Raw genomic sequence first — 24,344 nt, forward strand, 5'->3', positions numbered from 1 at the left:
CTTATTAGTGGTCTCAAATAACATAAACTGAGGTCCTGCAACTTCTGTAGTAGACGCTCTCCCTGATGACCACTTGCAGCCCTTGATTAGAAAGAATTCAGGTCCTTTATGAATGAGGAGTGAACCCATGCATCCTGCAAACTTATGACATGTACCAGCCCATGCTATGCTGCTGGTTCCCCCCAGATGGGATGCAATAGACCAAGACAAGGTTATTAATTCCATAATCACAGCCAAGTGAAGTTTTCAATATTAAGTGTCATAGTTTATTAATGCAGTGATATCTTCCATGTTTGTATTTCTAAGTTTTCCTGCTTGGACAACTGTCCTGGCTGTTTGGACAGAAAACAAACATATTGTGTTAATAAAATGACTCAAAAATGTAGGTTTTCTGATGTGGTAGATAATCTGATTTTGTTCCACTATTTCAAACATTAAACAGCAGATAAACAGTAGAATACAAACAGCATTAACAGTTATTGTCTGTGGATTTTCATTTTAGCTTAACTCAGCAGGCCATTGATGTATTTGGGTGTGCCATAAGTTTAACACATCTTAAGGTAAGGGAGGATAACAGACCTCTGAGTCACATTTCTTGCTTCCTTTCAGCTAAAGCACTGCTGTTAGTAATGCTGAGACATTTGTTAAGCCAAACAGTGATCAAGTCATTAATATCTGCCCATAATATTATAACACCTGTAAAGAATGCTACATAGTCATTATGCATGGACATATGGGTACTGTAGGGAAAAGGCGGTTTTTGTTTGTTTTTTAATTGCACATGTCAAAGGCTACATCGTCTGTTGGGGGAGATGGCACAGATTAAGAGCCGTTTTCACTGGGATCAAAAATCTTCTTTAATTGCTTCTGTGGTTATATTAATCTTTCTGTTAACAGGCATTCTTCATAACTGCTGTGAAGCCTACAATGTTGGGCTCCTAGAAGCAAAAATATTTTCTGGTCCATCAACAGAGCAGTTTGGATATGCAGTTCAACAGTTTGTAAATGATCAAGGCAAATGGTAAGCAGTTTGAATACCTTGTTATATGTCCAATTAAACAGTTAAAAAATATTGCACCTTGATTTTACTTTTTAATTTCAAATTTAAATTACTTCCAATTATTTCACTTTTATATTATCTTTTTACTAGTAAATACTGACTTTCATAGAATCACAGAATTAAAACAAAAGTGAAAATATTTTAAAGACTCATTCATATGAATGTTCAAGTCTTTTTTTCCTTTACACAATGCATTCTGAAGTCTTTCTCTCTTAAGCTCTTACTTTCACCTCCATTACACTAGTTTCCTCAAACTCACAATTTCTTTTAGCATTTTAAGTCTGATCTCAGTCATTTGCTTAGCAATAGCATCTCTGTTACACAGTTCATATATTTGCAACGTTTTTCCATTTTAACGTTGGTGAGGTTAAAACAAATCAATAGGGCTAAGAAGTTCTATTTATTAAAATTAATTGAACTTAAACTTGCATAATTTTGTTTCTGATATAACATTAAGTGGTTACTTCTCAAGGGACAATATATTTGGATGTATATCATAACGCAATCCCAGCAAAGGCCTTGTGTCTGCTGCATTTTCTCAGGCATAAAATTTGATGTGAAATCCAGTGTTGCCACAACATTGGGCTTAATGAGTAATTAGTAAAATATTTTTTCTAGTAACATTGGTTTCAAAAAGAACTTTAAAATATTAACCCAGAGTAAACCCATTTAATGGAAAACACATTGTTCTTTTCCCTTCTGCAATCTCAGCAACCACAAAGCTTAAGGTGTCTTTCATGGAAAGGACTAATGAAAAGTCATGCAAGCTATACATATTATAATAAATTGAGACATTTTGGATGCATCATTCTCCCTAGATTGAAAGTCTTGGAAAAAAAAACAACAACAAACTAGCATGTTTTTTTAATTGATGATGGACAGATAGTAAGTAGCTGAACTTTTTTCAGTAAAAAAAGTATTTTATAAATACATAATAATGTATTTTAAAGTTTGGAAGAGCATGAACAAAACTACAGAGCTAGCTGAGACATTTTATGCATAGCCCTGTACAGCTGCACTGTGCAGTTGCAATTTGTTTCGTATGGAAAAATGTAAGACTGGACAGATCCCACTGCTTCTCTAGAATTCCCTCATTTACCACCAGTGACCAGGAGGGAAGTAAGAAGCTGTATCCTCTGAAATGAAAGCTCAATGTTTCCTCTCCCTCCTTTAGGTAGGTACTTCTCCAGCTCCTTGCCTGATGCAGCAGTAGCTTCTTGCCATGTTTCTGCCTCCTTTAATTATGTGTTTAGTCGTCCATAGTTCAGAGCATTTTAAAAAATTCTTTACTTTTTAACTTCTGTGTAAAGCTATTGAAGGAGAACAAGAATGTTTGCCTGAAGTGAATTGAATGCTTTGGTATTTTCTGGAGAAATTTTCATGCATTCTGTCCTTGTAAATTTTTCTGTAAGCTTACAACAGGAGCACTAGGTTCAGGACTCAAGCAACCTATTTTTGCTTTATATTTTCCTTTTTATTACTACTTCTGATATAATAATTCCTCCAAATCTCTTGGCTAACACTCTGGAGTTTGAGAAAGAAAGTAACTTTGGATTAACTTTCTCTTTCTTTTCTCTCAACTATATGAATATTATGAATCTGGGACTGTTTTCTGCAGATAGGCACTTCATCATTTGTTAATTTGTTGCACAATGTCTGACTGTAAACTCTGGAGAATTTTATTAGCACTTGTTCTGGTAACCATGACTTGTTAGAGACTCTTGTTGAAGAAAAGCTCTTTTCAGTCTTCCTCTCAAGAAATCACTAGACATGCTTAAAAAAAAATCACTCACAGTTTACTTTCTTGTTCTCTTCATTTGTAGGCTGTTTTCTTTTTCTTGGGGACAATAGCGCTTTTTCTTGTGTATGTTATTTAAACATTCAAACTGTTCATTAGAGTTGATTTCTCCTGTAAGTGATGCACAGGCTTGCAGTCCATGTGCAGAGCACTCGTTGACATGGCTGAGCTAGGAAGGAAAAAGATAGAGGCTTTGCATAAGGATGGGATGCTGCTGTGTGTCCGAAGGGAGCGTTTATCACCACGTGCTTTTATAAGGAGTACTTCATTGTGCAGCAAGAGTGTAAAGCACTTGAAAACTCTGTTCAGGAACAGTGGAGCTGCTCACTAGTCCAACACAGCTGGGGTAGCAGCTCTCTCCAAGGGAAAGACTATCCAGAATGTGAGATCTATGGGAAATTTCTTCACTTCCTAGACCTTGCTTCTGATAATAAAATCAGATAGAGCCATATCAAATATAGCTTTAAAACTCCTTTATTCTCTCAAAGAGCAGAAAGGAGAGATACAGAGGAAAATAAAATTAAAACAAACAAACAAAAACCATCAGAGTCTAGTTATGTTATTTAGATGTATTTCTGGGAGGTACAACAAAGCAATAAGAACTACAGGAAATGATAAAATTTTGCAGATTTGGGACTCTGTGTGCAGCAGTATGTTACCACTTTTGCCTGGAGATGTATTCAGAAAGAAGACAATCCAACCAGGAGTACAGGGCTATAGAGGGTGCTGGTTCATGTTGGGAAGCTGTGACACAAACCAGCAAAGGGAATCCTTTTTGTATAGAGTCAGATGATCCAGGATAATTGGACACTGCTCTGCTGTGCATTGGTGGCATGTGAAGCTCGTAAATAAGGACAAACTTGCAAGCCAAGCAAAGCTCAAGCTTTTCACAGTGTCTGGTGGGAATTTCCAGGCAGGAACTCTTTAATGAGGTCAAAGAAAATAGTGAACACCAAAGAAACTCAACAAATATAAAAATATAGGCTCAAGTAATTACCCACAACAGAAACGTCATTCAGTTTATAATCTGGTTCTCCCTGTCATGTGATTAACTATATTTGAACCTTAAATTGAGGCCACATTCTTGTTATTATATTAACATATTGTGGGATAGATCCCACAATAGAGCTGAAATCTCAGTATGCTATTTGTTATGAAGTTGCAGCCATTCTTCTCAGTTGTATCTGCATGCTTAGGATGTGGAATTTTTCAATTTTGTTTCGCAATTTATGTTATGGATTTTGTCTTTTTTATAATATTTATGTTACACTTGATATCACGTCAGTAATGACACCTTAATATATACTGTCATTAGTGGGTATCACATAATCATAGCACTACTGAACAGGTTTAAAAATTATTGAAAACTACGTATTACCAATCAAAGTACAGTACCTTTCTCCTGAGGTGGTCTTTTGCCTCATTAGACCAATAAGACATTTTGTCAAAAAGACATATTTCTGAAGAAACTTTGGTTGAAATTGATGCATTTACAGAACCTTCTGGTTTTAATGAAGAGGACAGATTTTGGCCCCTTTTTTTTTTTTTTTTTTTTTTTTAAACTAAATGTATTAGGTTCCTCGCCCAGCTTTTGCTTCCTCAGCTACATGATATACAGTTAGCCTTTTCCCAGCTTGGAGAAGCAGCACTATCTTCTGTCTTCAAGGACTTTTAAATTAGTTAGTCAAAACTCTTGCCACAACTCACTGTAGCTTTTGACGTTTTGAGCCTCTTGTTCAAAGGACTGAAAATTTTAGGTGATGATAAGGGTTTTAGGGTGTGAAGAAAAGCAGCTATGAGAGTGAAGAGTTTTCTGTTCTTCATATCTATTCATCGTTTCCTGTAATTGTAGAGAAAAGAACCACATGATGAAGGTCCTTTCTACTTTTATATTCCTATTTCCTATTAGCCATCTTTGTTTAAAAAATATATATATATTAAAGAGCAAATGAATTAAAAAAGAAAAAGAAACAACACAACAACATCACAAAGTATAAAACATGCTTTGACAACAGCTGAGAATTTAGCCCTTCACCATGAATTCTGATTTTGTTTTTTGCTACATCACACTTTGCCATTTATTCATTTTGTCATGGTGTAATTTCCCAGAAATAATTCCCGTTACACTTTGATCTGCCAGTGCTGCAGCCTGTGTGGCATGGCATTGCTGCTGAACTTTATTTGACTTCATGTAGTTCACTTGCTTTGTGTACAGTGTTGGAGACTGATTAAGAAGCTGACTAATAAAATCCATGGCAATATTACTCAGTGATCACTATAGTATTATGTAAAGATGGTCTACAAGGATACATAATGAAGTTTTGCAGAAATAAATATTTAACTCATGCCTGAAAAAGGCCCTTAATTAACATTCTATATACGATACAGTTTATTTTAAAACAAGTATTTTCAAGTATTTTAGTAATCATTTCTTGCATTCTTTCCTGAAACATTCTGTTTCATTCTGCTTCATCTACATCCTGTTTAATCACAGTAAAGAAATATTTTTGTCACTAGCAGGATACTAGCCAGATACTCTCTTGCTTAATTTCTGATGTTTTAGAAAGATACACATGTATTTTCCCAGAGCAGTATTCTGTAACTATGTACTATAATGGTTTATTTTACTTTTCAAAGGCAAGGAGGACTTAATGATTTATAATACAGATTAAAGATTGTATTAAACTTAAGTAAGTCTCAAGATCCTAGAGAAATAATAATAAAGTTATTTCCTAGGACCTTTAAGACTGTCAAAAAACAAAAAAAACAAAACAGTAGAGGCCAAGGCTTGGCAGAAATCGATTAATAACTTTTTCTCAGGCAAAGATTGATTAGTTAAGTCAAGTAAGGATATAGGCTTAGTAACTATTCATTTTTGAAAATCACAGTGTTAGTTCTGTGTTAAATTCAGTGTATAGAGCACCGTGGTTTTTTGGCTTATGGTTGTGCATCGTTGTTGTGCAGTGTGAACTAAATAAGAGCCAAAATTAAATTTACTTTAGGCACAGTTGGCATAGATTTGGATTTGGGTTTAGAATTAGAGGAGCTTACTTGTTTAGCATGTTTTTTGTTTTTTCCACACAACTGCAGAATCACTATTGTTCCACAAGGTAATTGAGAAGTGTGTAGGTATTTTTAAAATATTCCTACACAAGGGAAATAGAATCTGAAGTTATGCTTAGCTGAGCTGGTAAAACAGAATAACTGTTTGTTGTTTAACTGATGTTAAATAAACTTTTTAAAAAGCAGATACCAGTATTTTCATTGACAAATCTGAAAACTACTCAAACTCTTCTTTTCTACATTTAAAATATGTATTCTTATCAAAGCCATTTTGCTAAAATGAACTATAAAATTGGAGAGAGAAAATCAGACAATCCCTGGAAAGTTAATATTAGCATTCAAGGCAACTCCTTTGAAACATAATTATTTCATAAAATGCTTTGTTTTGCAGTGCAAAGTATTTGTATTACCTACCTATATAATTTTAGGGGATGACAGATGAACCTTTAGCAATCTATTGGCAAATGGAAAAAAACAGATGGTTTCATGTAAAACTGTATTCTGTACTGGGCTTCCCTTGTTTGTTCTAAAAGTAATAATTACTACTAATAGATTATGCTCCGTGTCATATGGCTGCTGGGAAGTCCCTGCTTTCTAATCATCCGTTTAATTTTTTTTTTTTATATCCATCGAGATTATGTTTCACCTTACTCTCATTTCACTGCATGTTAAACAGTATAAAGAATTGTCCTTCTCCCCCAGAGCTCCACTGCCCTATGCTGTTTGGTTTAGTTCTTTCTATTGGCTGAACCTGCTCGTTTTGTGAAGGCTTTCAGATTAAACGTGAAATGCATTTTGAAGAACAGATACTGGAGAGCGAATGGTACAGCAGATGAAGGAATGAGTTGGAGAAAGTGAATCCCTTCATATTATGGGCAGAAACTATCAAAGTCTTAACTTTCTTATTCAGGATTAAGTACTTCATGCAGCAGTCTGTTATCACCTGAGGTATTTTCTTTCTTACTCAGTGTAGTCAAGGTGTGGTAGCTTTCGATCTCAAACATAAGAACCTCACTGTTGCTGAGCAGAACCAGTAGGAAAAGTTTCTTATCAATTAAAAGAATAACTTAAAAGGAAGCAGTTAACTGTTACGTGACAGGAGAATAACATTTATTGTCTCCCAATCAACAACCCATATATTTCTAAATTTTTATGATCAATATATATTAGTGTTTGTGCTGTATTTCTTCTGACACCATGATACAATTTCACAATAACAACAGTGTACATGTTTGAGGTCTACTCCCCAGAGGCTTCTCTAGCAAAGCTGCCTGTTGTGAACCCAGTGTTAACACACAAATAAAGCTCAGCTTCTGAACAGCTCTGAAGAAAACTCTTGAAAAGCCTTACATTCTATATCTGGTAAAAGCCTCTTTATCTGCTGCCTTCAGTTTGCTTTGCATTAATGCTGTTGGGCTTTTCCTGTACCGTTAAAGACCTAATGACACTCCTCTTATTTTAGGTTATTGGTTGGTTCACCCTGGAGTGGCTATCCAGCTAACAGAACTGGAGATATCTATGCATGTCCTGTTGGTACCCCCAAAATCACATGTAACAAATTGAATTTAGAAGGTAAGTCATAATAAAGTATCTGCTGTGATTGTTCAGATTTTACTCATTTTTATACTAGGCCAATCTATCTAATAAAATAACAATTGGAAACTAGCAAGACCAATAGCAAAAATAGGTGTCAGCAAGGTATGCACGAATGTTGCTTCAAAGGAATTTCATTTTCACTGACAAGGTCAGCATTCCTTGATCTTAGGACCCGTGAAGAATAAAAAAGATCTTCTTTCTCTGTTGTCTTTTTCACTTAGCTGTATTTGAGTTCTAAAATTAACTGTGGGTAAGCACTTACACATATTTTTACAGCTGCCCCTGTGATATTGACATGAATTTTTTTTTTCTTTCTGTCATTTATTGCACATATTCAGAAGGTGGATTTGATTTCTGACATCAGCTTATTGTACAACTCTACTATTATTGTTGTTATTGTTGTTATTATTATTATCCACTATATATTCTCTGGAACTCTTTTTGTTCTGCATTTATAAGCTCTTATAGTCTTAGTCATTTGTAGCAGCCCTATTATTGAAGTTAGTATAGTAACATTTGTAAGATATTTACTTAATACTTGAGGATCCTTGTTACATTATCATTTTGAATTGTACTTTGTCAATACATATATGAAGCCTTTTCTGCTTCTGTGTGTTTACAGACTAAGTATAAAATGGGATTCCCTTCTGGATACAGTGAAAATACAGTATAACAGTATGTTTAGATGTGTACTTCATGTACACATGTTTATTTGTGGTGCAGAGCATTTCTGTCCTCTACTGTTCCTTTTGTATTTTTGTCTGAAGTGTGATACTGGATCAGAGAAGCCTGGTGTCCTGAGGAGTAACAGCAGTTGCTCATCTACAGCTACTGAGCAAGCCAAACATAACTTAACTGGAAGGAAGTTTCTTCCTCTCTTTTTCCTTCAAATTTTGTAAGGGCAGGTACTCTAAATGGCCCTGCTTAATTAGTGTCCATAATGAATGGTTAGCAAATTTTTAATGGAGATTGGATTTCATTTCTTTTGTCTCAAAATATTATACAGGTGTTTGGAAGAGGCATCTTAGATTCTGAGAAATCAAGCTTTTGAAAAGGAATACTAATTTACTAAATTGCTTCTGTATCTATTATTTTTGCTATTATTTTTCCTCTTTTTATTTCAGCTTTAATAAATATTCCAAATGTGACTGAGATAAAGGAAGACATGAACCTTGGCTTGACTCTGATCCAGAACTCAAAAACAGGAGGATTTTTGGTGTGTATTGAGAACATATTCAATAGATACATAAATTCATGAGGACAGTGAAGAAACTAGAATTCTCCACACTTCTTAATTAAGTCCAAACTAAATGTGTTTTATTATTCAGCATAGATTAATATATATATATATTTTAAAATACTCCATCCCACCCACTATCACTCTCTAGGATCTGAAATCAGGAAACTTATAAATCGTCTCCTTCTGCATTTATCCAAATACCCTGTGGAAGAAAGTCACCAAACATACAGTTAACGATTCTGTAATTTAGGTCAGACAACATAGGCGGGAATATTTCCACCCTGGACATCTGTAAGGAAGTCTTTTCTATCTCTGGTTATGCTTTCAGAAGACAGTATGAGATCTCTCCTCTAAGCCTCTTGCCCTTGCACAGTGACAGTTCTCCTGAGATGTCAGGATTTCCATTCCCACGGATCTGCCTTTTGCTTTAGCAATATGATTTATTTGGTTAGTGAGCTGGAGGAGGATGTATTTTCTGTGTGTATATCCTGCAAGCAACTCCTTGGAGCCTGTAAAACAGATTTAATAACTGAAAGGAAGTTAAAGCCAATTTAATATGCTATCTTACACTTTTAACCATAGGCCTGGAGTGTAGATGTTTATGATGTACACACTGCAAGTATGTGTAGTAATCAAGTGAAACAATAAAATACAGAAAAAAAGAGCTTTGAAACATACTTTAATCTTGGTATCTTTCTGTTTCATGTTCATAGTAGTTGTGAAATTTTTCAGTGGTTTATCTTCACTACCACATAGCCAGCTTCGTTGAAGTACTTAAAAATAGAACTAATTCCAGCAGTTTTCTTAGTGTTAGTAAGGTTAATCCTAAATTCAAAATATAGCAACAGTTTTCTTCTTGCTTTCTGTCCTGAGAAGATATTTATTAAAAATGTTATTCTGTATCTCAAATAATACCTTTAAATACTATTAATGCCATACCAAGCATAACCACTTTAATCAGTATCAGTGATTGGAGCAGTTAAAACATCTCATGCAGAAAAATTTGCATTTTCAAATAATACTTGAACTTCTTTCACTTAAAAAGACTATCCTGATCCATATGGTATTGAATGGCTGCCTAAATTGCATGAAATAAGTAACAAAACAAACAATATCAACAACAAAAGTTGAAGACTAAGATGTGAACAATTTGCCATTTTGGTGAAGGGAGTTCTTTTTGACAGAAGGAGAAATGAGTATTGGAGGCAGGTGCTTATCTGTGACTCAGCCTCTGTGAATTTCAAAAGCCCTCTGACTTGGACAGCAGGCAGAGACTGTCTTTGCTTGTAATTGCAAGTTGGTGCCAGTGACTGAGATGCTCTCTATGGCAGCTGGGCTCTGTGATGGGGCCTGGGAAGCTCAGGGCTTCCCCATCCCAGCTCCCTGTGCTCCTTCCCGCTGGGGCTGCTTCTCTGTCAGACTCCAGCCTGTGGTGTCAGTATGTGCTCCTTCTGAGGAGATATCCGGGGCTGCTTGGCTGGTGTACACCCAGCCTGGTGTGTATTTAAAACAACATTCTCTTATATCCTTCACTTTGCTGGACAACCATTTTTTTTGGCTAAAATGAGCTTTTTAAAACATACCTGTCTTAAATACGACTGAGTGGATTGAAGCTGTATTCCATGTGAATCTTTCCTGAATACTGTGTTATAGGTGTATTTAGTACTTCTCCGTCTCAACTACAAGTACTTCTTGTTGCGTACCTTCAGGCCATATTTGCCTTGCATGCTGGTCACCCTGTAATCAGCCAGTGCCTGATTCATCTGCTCCTTGGTCTCTTCTATCCAGTGAGCTCCTGGTTTATGTCCGTATTTCTTAAGATCAGACCTTAAGGGCAAGTCTATGCCTCTTTCAAATATTCCACTTATCAAGTTCATCAGTTCTTAATATCAGAACTGGCACTTTTCCCCTGTATTAATGATGTGTCTTACATCTCTGGCTGTAAACATGTATTTCTGATCATAATTATGTTAGATCATTAGAACATTTCCCCCTTTCTTTTGTCTAGAAAAAATTGCCATCTTGTCAATTGTATTAGGACAGTTTGATGCCAACTGCTGCTGGTAAACCTGTGTGTCATTTAGGTCATTTTCCATTTACTTCTGCCTTTAATTTCTTTTTTATTTTTTTCCAGTATTCTTGGCAAAAGGGTCATGAGGCTATCACTCTCTCTTCTCTTCCTAAATAGACATGGTGCATTTTCTGTTTCATTGACTCTTCTGACTTTGATTGACTTGATAGGTCAGCCAGAAAGTATTTGTATTGAAGCTATTATTTCTTTTAGAATTATTGAACACAAGTTAAGTGTTTTCTCCTTGAGTTTCTAACACGATTTTCTTTAAAATAATAATAATTTAAAAATTCCCTCAAATATCCTGCTGACAAAATACTGTCTTGATATTTGACTTTTTATTTAGGTACTTTTGTAAAAATCCTTCCAATATTAGAGTTCTTGCTGTTACGCAACCAGCTGAAGACTTTTCTTTATACAGAGACCATTTTCCTTGAAGAACAAAGATTATTTTCCTAGAAGACAAGGGTCAAATTATCTTTTTAGCTATGGTCAGCAGCTAAATAGGATTGTGTATATTATGCATCCTCACTGGAGTTGACAAAGAAGTTTAACTTGCAAATATTTTGGCAAAGTGCATTTCCCTTGAGAACAAGTCTTCTGAAATTAATGTGTGCACTGATCGCAAGGCTTTTCAGTCCTGTCACACTGTTCATGGTGCTAGAATATACTGCAATAAAAGCACATCTCTGCATGTTTGGAGCTACACAGATGCCTGTGGATATGATGCCACCTCCTGGTTTAGTGGAAGTATTTCTCCGCAATGTGCAAATACCAAACCTAGTTTTAAACCTACAGTTTGTAGAGCAGGTAGATTAAAGCAACGCAGATTCCTTGCACACTTAGTCATACTACTAGAAGTTATAGCTGTGCATAGCCTGTAGGAAGATGTTTGCAGAAGGAGGCATTAGGATGACCACAAATAGAATCCTTTTTATGAAAAAGTATATGAAGTATCTGACGCTGTATATAAAAGTATCTGACACTGCCATGGTGATAGCAAGGGACTTGGCCTGATAACCCAACAGGGCTCATCTTACCCTATATTCCTGTTGTCCTGCTTATTTTGTTTATGTATATGGATACAGTTAGACAAATACGTGTTGTTCTTATAGTTTCTTTTTGTTGTTATTTTTAAAGACTTGTGGTCCCTTGTGGGCACAGCAGTGTGGAAGGCAATACTATGCTACAGGAGTGTGTTCTGAAATCAGTCCAAGTTTCCAGATCCTAAGAAGCTTTTCTCCTGCTGTTCAAAGTAAGGCAACATATACAAAACAGATTCAATTTATATATATTTATATTTATATGTATATATATATAGATATACACACACACTATATATATATCTATATCTATCTATATATATATATATATAAAATCAAGATACATTGTGTTGGGGACAATTTAATTTGGGATTTTAAAAAAATGTATACATGGAAAAAGAAAAGCCCTGTGACTCACCCGTAAGGATTGATGGATTCTGATCTGATGTTGATAAGAATCTGGACTCACTCTTCTGAATTCGGATGCATTGAACCAGAGCAATGAAAATTGATATAGACTCAAAGTCTGTATATGGCTTTATTGAATCTTCATTTTGGCAAAACTTTCTTGATCCTTCAAACCTTCTGCGTGGCTTATGTGAGATCTAAATATGCTCTTCTGGATTTAGCCAAAGACTTGTAAGTATATTGAGAGTGAAAGTCTCAATAAGTGCATTTAATGTCCACTTTTTATTTATTTTTATTTTTTAGAGTGTTCATCTGTCATAGATATTGTGGTGGTTTGTGATGAGTCAAACAGTATTTATCCCTGGGATGCTGTGCGGGCATTTTTGAAGAAATTTGTACAAGGCTTAGATATAGGCCTTAACAAAACCCAGGTAAGTCAAAGACAGCTTTGGGGAGGGAACGATGGATTTTATTAGCAAAGTCTGACAATTTTAAAGGAAACTAAATTCAGTTTAGCATAATTACAGTAACTCCCCCAAGGCCATAGATAATGCAGTTGTCCTTTGTGTTTCAGTATTGGGAGGTTTTTTCAATCTCACAGCTAATCTGTTCCAAAAGGGACTAGTAATTTGGTTTAAAATAGAAGTCTAGGTTATATCTAATATCTGACTCTAAAGTGTCAGATCTCTTTCATATATTAGATGTCAGACTCATTAAAATGCAGTCTGTGGGAATGTGGTAAAAGTAGAACAGTTTCTTTTATGGAGTTTTTCATATCAATTTTACTTTCCAACTTCTATATCTTTAAAATAGTGTTTTTTTCTGCTTGGTTACTGTCTGATCTTTGAGTTCTTTTTTCCTTTTAATTTGATGATGGTAAGGAAAATTTTGTTTCCTGTTTTTAAACATTTTCTGTCTTTGCAGTTGTCCATTTTCCATAAACAGTTCTGGGAACAAAGACTGAGGCACTGGAAATCTCTCTCCCAAAGGCTGCCTTCTTCATTGGGCGACTTTGGAAGCGAGGTGCTTAAAAGCTAGCCTTCTTGCTCAGTGTCATGAGTCCTTTCTGAACCTTACCTTTAGCATCTTTCCTCTTTTTTTTCTTTTTTTTTTTTTCATCATGCTACATATACATTTTAGCATATTTCTATAGCATTCACCTGTTTTAAAAATAAATAGTGTTAGCAGTACTGTCAAGTAACTAACCTTTAGGACTTTCTTAGAAGAGATCAGAATGAGGTGCCATCAGCTTGTAGAATTTTTGCTATTTTTATTTATCCCACAGCTCACTGTATTACTGCTGTCCATAAGCTCTTCCAGAAGTAACCAAGCAAACATTTAATGCCTATTATTTCAGATTCTTTATATTAACATATTGTAGTCCATAAGAAATGATGTACGATGCAAGAGTATTTAGGTATTTTTTTTTAGCTTTCCGAATGTGTAAATATTAATTGGTTTTATGTGTTGAAAGAAAAATGGTACGTATCTGCAGATCCTTTACTCCAGCCTGGCAAATAAATGGAAACGTGATGCTTAATTAAGTGATTATAATGCATGATAATCTAACATAATTTGTTCATTTTATAGGTGGGTTTAATTCAGTACGCTAATGATCCCCGGGTGGTGTTCAACTTGAATACATATCAAACAAAGGATGAGGTTGTTAAAGCAATGGAGGGAACATATCAGAAGGGAGGAGATCTGACTAATACTTTCAAAGCCATTGACAATGCGAGGTAAAACATATTGATGATTACTGGTGCTATCATAACTTATCTCTCAAGGTGAAGAGCACATCATGAATTTCACTCCCCCTTGGGAGCGCAAGTATTTTGAGCCTCTGAGGAGGTACATTTGTAAATAAGTATGTGTAAATAAATGTACATCAGCTACGCGAACAGTGCCCCGAGCAGAAAAGGACAGGGATATGTATAATCAACTTACTGAAATGCAAGTCCTTAACCTTTGAGTTAAGCTCTACACTGATGTATTTCTGCTACCCAACAGACTTGTTTGGTCTGTCTCAGATATCTAAATATGAGAGTGCATCAAACATCATGGACAAAGTTTAAGGAAAGGTACAAAATCATTGAAAGTAGTAAAAATTATCCAGAGATTTAGTGGATTTGATAACATTTGTGCTTGAAGGTCAGGTTAGCTGCAAGGAAAAATAATTCCTTGTCTGGTGTCAGTTTGTCACTATTGTACTAGCAGCATGAAAAACTGGGAAAACTTAAAATTATATGCCATGACTCTGAATTCATATACAAATCAGGGCCTCAGTAGGAAAGTACTGCTTTGCAGTTGGATTGAGAACAGGACTCTAGGCCTAAGCAGCTGTGGAATGAAATGGCCTTGGAAACTTTATTTAGGGGAAGTATCAATTTGGTGGAGTCCAAATCTGTAGCAGTATCAAGGAACCTATCCTTAATATTCTGTACCTTTGGTTTGAAATTAGTGTAGCCAGTTTCTGAGTACTCTAATGTTACAAAACACTGATAGTTCCGACAAAAATAAAATCACTGTTTTATTTAGAAAAGTTTGGTTTTTGTGTGTTTGCACAAAAGGTAGAGCATACATTTCTATCATAAATAACATCTAGTTGTACTTTGTTTGTTTGTTTGTTTTCTACTTCCTAGATTACATTTTTGATGGTTCTTTGAGAAAAAGCTGTCAGGAGCATAATTAAAACTTCTAATTGCATTACAGATGCACCTTATTCTAAGTTAGCGATAGATGTATTCATTAAAGCATGTATGCAGAATTCCATACGTTATAAATTACATCTGCTAAATCCGATATTTTATAACAGACAGTATGCCTTCTCACCTGAATCAGGAGGACGCCCTACAGCTACCAAAGTAATGGTTGTTGTGACAGATGGTGAATCACACGATGGCTCCAATTTGAAAACTGTGATAGGTAAATGTAATGAAGACAATATAACCAGATTTGGCATTGCTGTAAGTAATCCTATAATTATGTATACTATGGCAATTGTAGAAAGATCATTTCATTGTTTATATATGAAGGTTCATATTCTATGTGTAAACTGTATATAATGCATGCATTATTACAGTGCTGAGACTGAAACTAGGTGAAATTCATCTTTATGAACTAGTGAAGTATAGGTCCTCGTTAATTGGCAGAAAAAGAAAAGCTGACATTATCTGAGAAACTTCAGCTGTATTATCTGAGAAACTTCAGTTGTTTTCGCCTTTGCTTTGGTTTATATCTTTTTCCTGTTTGAATGGTCCATTGGATAGGAATGTAGTCTGATTAGCAATTCATTAATATGAATGAAATTAATTTTATTTTTGTTGTTATATGTGGAATACTTAAGTAATACAGAAGGAAATGGAGGAACACTGTGGTTTCCTTTGCTTTTCTTATTTTGTCCATTTTATTCCCCACAAGGTTTTGGGATACTTAATCAGACATGAACTTGATACTAAAAACTTAATTAAAGAAATCAAAGGAATTGCTAGCCATCCAACAGACAAGTATTTCTTTAATGTATCATCTGAAGCTGCACTACTGGAAGAAGCAGGAACACTTGGAGAGCGCATTTTTAGCATAGAAGGTAAAATAATCAATGTCTCTGGAAAAAAAAATTAGATCAGATTCTCCCAGCAGAGAAGTGAGAATTTTATTTGGCTTCACCTTAGTGCAATACTGTGCAAATGAGGGGCAGCTGGAGCTGCAGGCTGCATGCTGCTCCCCAGGCGGGCTCTGTTTTGCACAAGCTTTCCCCTAGCTACCAAATCTCTAATGAGCTTGAAATCCAAGTTTCTGTGGATTAGTGGGAACAGTTTGCCAGTTGCTGAGTTTTAGTCATGTCCTGGGTTTCAGGAAAAAACTGAGGGTTTATCCATACACATCCAAATGTGTTTGCAGCTATTACCAATGGACAAATAAAGGTATCTTTTTGTTTGTCAGTCAACTGTATTTCTCTGTTAACACTAAGCAAGTGTAAAGATAAAAAGCAAATCAAAATTTTGGGTTACTGCATTGCTGTACCTTCTCAGTTTTGTAATCAATCTTCATGGTGTCTGCCAGGCTCTGTTCCTAGGATCATCCATGTCCTTGTACAGTTTAGCTGAAAGTGCTGTAGAGGTGGCTCAGAGGCACTTCATCCCCCTGAAAGCCATTGTTTTAAAGTCAAATTTAGACCTTGCTTGGGATATTTATGACTTGACCTCAGCCTAGGGAGCATTTTATGGCTGCAGCCTTACTGTATTGAGGATAAAATCTTCCCCCCCTCTGTCACCTTCTTCTACTCTTTACCAGCAGGTTTGTGCTGCTAATCAAATGGGTCAGTTGAGCTTCTCCTTCTTGGGTTTTGCTGAGTACTCTTGTTGAATTTCTGTTCCTCAAGTACCATCCATCTACCTTAGGGAATATTTCATCATGTCACTGTAGTTTCAAGACAATTGCAAGAGATGATAAACATTCATTTGGAAGTCGTGAATATAGCTGTTAATTTCTCTGTACTATTAGTGGTTCTTAGAGAACATAAAAGCAGATTAGCTACAGTGACAGCACTGTGCAAACTGATCCAAGCCATCTTTATCATCTGCCTCTTCTGGAGTAGACTTGTAATGTGGCTCCATGCAGCCATGTTAACAACTTGCCATTAAATCCTCAAAATATTTGACTAGTTATTAGCTCTCAGATTTACACTGTTTGTAAATGTTGGAAATGTTTTTAGCAGAATTTAGTGAAAATGTCAAATTTATAGCCTTTGTATAGCTACACTCATGGGCAGTGGAATTTGATCTCCTGTGTGTTTCTGTAGGGTTAACCATATGTGAATATTTATTTTGCCAGGTACAGATCAAGGTGATACATTCCAAATGGAAATGTCACAGGTGGGCTTCAGTGCATATTACTCAAAAAAAAAGGTATGTGAATTTAATTATATAATTAGATATAATTGCATAGACATGAAAGCAGAGAAATGCAACAATGTAAGACTTAAAAATATGTATATATACCAATTTTAAGATTTTTATAAGCAGGAGAATGTCAAATTATCCTCTTTGTTTTCACCAGAATAACACAAAAATGACTTCTAACAGTTGGTGTATTTTCCTAAACAGAGAAAATACATATTCATACAGGAAGCTGTGTAATAGATACATACTTATGTACCATTTCATTGTAATGATTTTGAAATGAGTTAATCCAGTGTTTTTAGAAAGTTCTGAGTTCACCTAGCATGAAAAATTTATTCTTTCCAAATTAACATTTTTCGGTTGAATAACTTGGAAGAATTGAAACAATATTGTAATGCTGATATATTTCTGGACAAGATTTATATAAATCAAGTCTGAAAATAATTGATCTAATATTTATAAAGTTAATGATATTTGCTTAAATTATATTTCCCTTAGAAATTAGAAAGGATGATAAATCAGGCATATATTTCATGATAATCAATTTTAAGATTATCTTGACCAAATCTCACTGTAAAATCCAAGTGTGGTTCATTTTTCAACTGAAAATATAGAAAGTTTTTCTTTTAGCCCTTAAAGATAATAAAATATTATTTTTTTAAGTCCCATGTTTGCACAAATTGATGTTTTAACTTACTAAGCATCTGAAGCTAGGAAATAACACCACCACCACACACACAAAAAAAAATAGTCAAGTGTTTCTTCAGGGAAATTACGCATACTACTTTTGTTGCAATTTTTTATGTCCTTATCTGGGTACAGTAATGAATTTTAATAATGTGAATAATTAAATGACATTTGTTTTCTGTGTACAGGTTTAAGTATTTATATATAAGCATATTAATCTGGATTTTAGATTTAACTGTGTTCTCTGGGATGTCTCCTTACAATACACCTACAGGATGAAATTTCTGACTTTTTCCAATAGCTTTTGTATGCCATCATTTGCACTTGTAATGGCAAAAAGTGGATTTTAGCTTTTTCTTACCATTTTGTTTGACAGTCTTTGGGGGATCATGAATGCATAAAAGCATAGATTTAAAGCCCAACACTAGGGAAGACAGGCTTAGGAAATTATCAGGCTTTAAATAAGCCCATTCTTTTTTAGTGCCATGGAAGCTAAAGCTGACAGTTATCCTCTTGCAATAGAAGAGTGGTATTCACTCTTAATAAGGTAGTAAAGTCCAGCATGTGAGTAAAAACTGGAAGCAACTCCCACCAACTGCTTGCAGTCATTAGACTGTACATCACTACCTTAAATACAGTGATGTTTTATGTAATTACATACGGTAACTTCAACTTCACTCACACTTCTGCTGAAATAGGGAGTTCTGAAATGTTGATTTTTATTTTTGAAAGGATGTTCTGCTGCTGGGTGCTGTTGGGGCTTATGACTGGAGTGGAACAGTGATTCAGGAGTCTTCAAACAGAGTCACCACCTTTCCAAGCAATGTGTTTGAGAAAATTCTGCAGGACAGAAATCATAGTTCATATCTAGGTAAGAGGCTGAAATGCAGAGCTGGAAATGTATCAAACCTTTGTTAAGATATTAAAGAAATTGGAAAATTCTCCTCTAGTTCCTGTTAACAACTGATTTGAGATGAAGAGAACTTGGCATCCAAAAATATTTCATTTACTCGACAAGAAAACATTGAGTGAAGTCTTTATTGTGTTTTTAAAATTCTATTCACATCAATGTGGTAAGCTGAAAAAAAATCAGGTTCTCTCACAAAAACAGTAAAGAAAAAACATAGGATTTGAAAATGACTTAGTGTATAATACTGTATAATCATATTGGATACCTTCTAGTTTAATATTTGTTTGTAATTCCTGAGTTGCATGTGGATGAGACATTGATTGACTCACTGTAGTTTCATCTCTGCTCACTCTTTTCTTGGCCTTTTCCAATACAGTTTATAGTTTTCGGCACATCGCTGGACTTTAACAGAGGTCTTATTTATAATCCCCATCTATTTTCTGACGCATGGTTTTATGACCCAGTAAAGCCAGGAAGTTTGTCTTCTCAATTCATTGAAATGTTTTCTGCAAACCTACAATATGCCTGCTCTGGCAATTTATTCCTGAGCAATACAACTGCATTTATCGACTATGGTTTTCTTATCGATGAAGTTACTAAAAGAGATGCTATTTTTAACATTGATATGTACTCTTTTCCCTATAGATTAGCAGTACGTGTATCCAGCACAATGAATCACGAAACCTACCTTAAAGACCAGTAGCTCTTTTGCATATCTGATCTCTTCAGATTTTCTGTTTTTCCCTTTTCTAGAGTAATTCTTAAAAGGTCAGGTCACTTCTGTTCAACACTTCCTCACTAGGCAGTTTCTAGAGTATTGTCCTTAATATTTTTGGAGCCAACAATGTCGGTGCCTTTTCTTACTGCGCTATTGCTGTCCCCTCATTTATCTTATCCTCCTTCTGTTCCCCAGTAAGAGCTCTCCATAGCACTGGAGATTTTAGCTCAAGCTAAAGGGTTGCTAGCACAGCACAGCTTGCTGTTTTGGATCCCATTCTGCACTGCACCCTCTCACTTCCAATGGCTATATGCAGTATTAATTAACAATGTGGCCTTAACCTACGGAATAAAGTCTTGTTTTGAAATTTTAGTCTCCATTGATGTTCTTTCCCTGGAAAAACATAATGACCACACACAAATCCAAATTACACCAATATGTGTAAAGATCAAGACATAATCCTTTTGGAGTGTACTCCTTGCTTTGGACTGCAGCTTGCTAAAGACGTGCATGTTTTGTCCAATCACAGGGATTTTGTTACTCAGTTTAAGTAAAGACTTTAGAAAGGATGATTTTGTTTTCTTGTCTTGAAATAAACCTGGTGTAATTAAATCACAGGTACATAAAATATGTAGTAATACTAGCTTTACAGTGCTAATACATGTATAATGTCTTAGCAGGTATTAAAAGATGTTTCCTGAAAGCAAATGATGTTAGAATAATGGGAACGAGGATTAAAATGTTGAAAGAAGTTCAATCAACCTAAGCCCTTCAGCTGACAAACTGTTATTATGGTCTGTTGTGTTCAGCCAAAGCACAGGGCTGTGGTTTTGTGATGTATGAGAAAATGCATTGAGAATTCTGCAGAAGCTAGGTGTTTGAAGCTGTGGTTTGAAGGCTGGCTCAAAAGTTCTTCTCATGTTTCTCTTTATTTATTCATTCCCAGGATACTCTTTACACTCTATGTCCTTCATAAGCATGATAATCTTGTGGTCTGTGTTTGACTGGATAGGCCAGGCTGTTGTCCACGCTATTCTGCAAACATGCTTCAACTTGATCTGTGTGTCATTGCTCTCTCTAGAAGACTACTGCAAGTTTGATGCGTATGTGACAGCTTAGCTTCCCATCTGGAAGTACCATTCTCTGTCACTAATGCACCAGGTTGATTCATCTTCTGTGCCTTTATGAGCTGACAAAATTGTAGTTAATGGTCTCTCACACATACTAAATGTTGGCTTTTTCCCCCAGGTTATTCTGTTGCTGTTCTCTCAACTCAGAGCTCTGTCTATTTTGTTGCTGGTGCACCCAGATCCAACTACACTGGCAGAGTAGTGGTTTATGATGTTGACAGACATGGTAATATCGCAATTGTGCAGTCCCAGAGGGGCGAGCAGGCAAGTATATTTTGGTCATGAATGCAGATTTTGAAGGCATCTGTTTTTATCGACACAGTAGTAGACTGCAGTGTGTTTGTTTTGAAAATTCCTCTTTCTTGCAATGCATTTAGAATCCTGCTTGCATTTGTCTCTGCCATTAGACTGTTTCAACGAGATTAATTCTTCAACAGCATTTCAGGAAGTCATTCAACTAGTGGTAAAAGATAATATACAAAACCTGTTAACGTATCATTCTGTCGATGCTTCTAAGTGGGAGAGACTCGATGAGCTCCACGCTTCCTGAGAAGCTGTGAAGTTGATGACATCAAAAGAGAGATTTGGAAGTTCGTTCTCTTTTTCACTATTTGGGAAAGGACGGAAAGCCTTTTGCTTTGCTTTGCTTTGTAAGAAAAGGATTGGGTAGTTTTACCTGTGCAGTTTAATATAAAAAGTATACCTTCCTTAGCTTGTTCTCTGTTTTCATTCATATTGTTGAGTGGTAAAGCCATAGCAGCAGCTACTGGGCAGAAACAGTGGACACATAGTAAGGATATGATTCTTCAGACACTAGAGTATGTTATACAGCAATTTCATCCCAGTGGGCAGTTTCATTAGTGCTGGACTATTTCAAGTATAAGAGTTTTCTGGTTCAGATGCTAAAACATTATGCCTTGTAAAATCCACGTACAAACACAATTTTCTTATTACTGATTTCAGATTGGTTCCTACTTTGGCAGTGTGGTGTGTTCAGTGGATGTTAACAAGGATTCTGTGACAGATGTGCTGCTTGTAGGTGCACCAATGTTTATGAATGACCTTAAAAAAGAGGAAGGGAGAGTATACATGTTTTCCATCACAAAGGTAAGAACAGCACTGTAGTAAAGTATTGGCTTCCTACGTACCCATCCTTAATAAGTGCTGAGCACTTTCATCTTCAGCTGAAGAATTTACTGTTTTTCCCTGAACTAGAGTTTTACCAAGGCAGTTCAAACTGCAGTAGTACTTATTGACAATGTCTGTTCTATTTCAGAAGAGTGATCCCTGTACCCAAATCCAACCTGTTCAGACTCACTCGATCTGGCATTGCTTAGCACTATCTTCTTGCAAAGCAGGCTGGCCACAGCTACACTAAAAATCCCTTGTCACCATATTTTGGGCCCTTAAGTCACTATTTTGTGTATCTTTTTCAAAGTGTTTGAAATACTGACAGCAGTACTTTTATAATGAGAAATTGTGTGTGCTTTTTCTGGGGTGTCATTTAAGGGCAGGGTTAGGTGATGCAGACTGCTTGTTCAGAGGACTGCAGAATGAGCCTTTCCCAGTGCAGTCTTGCCTGTCGTGCTTTTCAGAAGCAGCTGCAAGCTTTCGCTAGAACCACTTGTGGATGTAATCTGGTAATAAGCCAGTAGGACCAGCCTGAAATAGAGCAACAAGGCAAGTCAATAGCTAAGCAGTATTAGTGATTAGTGGCTGGCTGCTATAGGTTCCCTCCCTGGTCCTGGTTTTAGACATTGTGCTAGGCACAGTACATGAATCATAGAATGGTTTGGGTTGGAGGGGACCTTAAAGACCGTCTACTTCCAGCCCAATGCCGTGGACAGGGATGCCAGCCACTGGATCAGGTTGCCCAGGGCCCCATCCAGCCTGGCTTTGAACACTTCCAGGGATGAATATAACACAAGGTTGACCGTTTCTCTGGAATGTTTAGCTCGAGGCTTTTGCTAACCAATTTTTTGCCATTTGATTTTGGGAGGTCAGTTTAACACCTAACAGTACTCCCAAAACCATTTTATAAATGCTTTTCTGCCAACGCGTTGTTTCATGGACGTTCACACTGAGTGGACACTATTACTCATGTTGTCTCCTTTGTCAGCAAAGCCATGTTATTCACTTGATGCCTGCCTGACTCTTTTTTATTCAGACCTGTGGTAGGTGTTTTCAGAATGTTCAAAAGTGCCAGAGTCTTCAGGACGGTTAATATAGGCAGTCTTGCAAACAATTGTGGATGTCTGAATATGCAAAGAAAGTTTTTCTGATTGATGGCATGTATTAGAGAAAATTGCATTTTTCCTACGTAAATTGCAGTCAAATAAGCAGAGATAAAGTACCATCCTCTTCAGAGCAACTCAGAGTCAGATCATCCTGGAGCAACATGAAAGTGTATCCTAGAGCAATTACGTGGTAGACAAACTGCTGGAAGTAGCACTGTTGGCAGCTGACACTGGTCACTGTGACTGTGGAACTGTGTTATTGTGACTGTAGACACAAAATACAGAAGAAAAGGAATTTTTTACATGTTTCGAAAATGAATACATTGAATAACAACTTCTTGACACCAATTTGTCTGTGACAAGTTTTGGATTTAAAATTATATAAAAGTTCAGTATAATGAGAGAATGATTAAAAATAATAAAACAAATAAACAAATAAAGAACCTGTACTTGTGTAACTGTGTCTATGTTGCGTAAATTATACTTTTCTACTCATTTTTAAAAAATAACTTGGCTGGTATTTTTTAAATTTTAAGCACAGTGTGATAACTGAGGTTAAAGATGAGAGTCATGCTTGCCAAGGAGCTGAATTTAACTTAATGTGATTATTTAAGTAAATGTGATTATTTAACTCTAAAGATCTCCAACCTTTCTTTCCTCATTGGCACTGGAGAGGTCAGGAGTTTACCATTTAGACACATGTTTTTTGCATTAGTTTAGTTAGGAAATTCCATTTCTGTTTCAAAGAATTATGTCCAGTTACATAATTTCCATTCCCTCTGCATAAAAACTGGTAATCCAAAACTGGAAACTGTATTTTTCAATGTATTGTGAAACTTTAGAACAGTCAGATGAGGACAGTGAGAGCATTTAAGCTTCATACATATGGTTATATTTGCTGTTAGTGCTCTGCATAGCATGCTTTAATTTTGCTGTGTAATGCTTGCCAAGACTCTGAGACATAATGCAAACTGAATGGGCAATACAATGGGGAAGGAATTCACGGTTGAGCAGTCCGAGGGGAATGTACTGGGAGAGGAAAAAAAACACCAACAAACAAACAAAACAACAAAAGAAACAATGCACATAGATACTGCTCCTATGTCTAATCTGGTGCAATGATAGTTACGTTTTTGCTTTTTCTTCTTTTTCCCTTTTTAAAGGGAATTTTGGATCAACAGGAACTCTTGGAGGGTCCACAAGGGTCAGAAAATGCTCGCTTTGGATCAGCAATCACAGCACTTGCAGACATTGATTTGGATGGCTTTAATGATGTTGTAATAGGTGCACCACTGGAAAACCAAAACTCTGGAGCAATTTATATTTACAATGGATTTCAAAAGTGTATACGTACCAAATATTCTCAGGTAAATAACTGTTGTATAATGCTGTACTTAGTGCCTTCAGATCTGTTAGAGGAAAACTGAAGGATTTTCTATGCTTTTCTTGGCTACTACTTCATCATCTTAAAGTAGTATTGTA

General features: G+C 35.9%; 1 protein-coding gene across 2 annotated transcripts in view; it reads left to right on the forward strand.

Annotated features, from left to right (window-relative positions):
* Window positions 1-24,344, forward strand: part of ITGA2 (integrin subunit alpha 2) — a 66,019-nt gene that overhangs the window by 17,449 nt on the left and 24,226 nt on the right. For both annotated transcript variants that reach the window (XM_080574099.1, XM_080574098.1), the window contains exons 2-14: window positions 898-1,021; window positions 7,384-7,493; window positions 8,642-8,733; window positions 11,969-12,083; window positions 12,583-12,710; window positions 13,870-14,018; window positions 15,095-15,245; window positions 15,700-15,865; window positions 17,113-17,186; window positions 18,600-18,738; window positions 20,744-20,889; window positions 21,589-21,732; window positions 24,026-24,229. In XM_080574099.1, the coding sequence (XP_080430225.1) occupies window positions 898-1,021; window positions 7,384-7,493; window positions 8,642-8,733; window positions 11,969-12,083; window positions 12,583-12,710; window positions 13,870-14,018; window positions 15,095-15,245; window positions 15,700-15,865; window positions 17,113-17,186; window positions 18,600-18,738; window positions 20,744-20,889; window positions 21,589-21,732; window positions 24,026-24,229 (1,742 nt within the window). The remainder of the gene's footprint in view (window positions 1-897; window positions 1,022-7,383; window positions 7,494-8,641; window positions 8,734-11,968; window positions 12,084-12,582; window positions 12,711-13,869; window positions 14,019-15,094; window positions 15,246-15,699; window positions 15,866-17,112; window positions 17,187-18,599; window positions 18,739-20,743; window positions 20,890-21,588; window positions 21,733-24,025; window positions 24,230-24,344) is intronic.

This window comes from Anser brachyrhynchus, assembly GCF_964034855.1.
Source record: "Anser brachyrhynchus genome assembly, chromosome: Z".
In the NCBI taxonomy this organism is placed as follows: Eukaryota; Metazoa; Chordata; class Aves; order Anseriformes; family Anatidae; genus Anser; species Anser brachyrhynchus.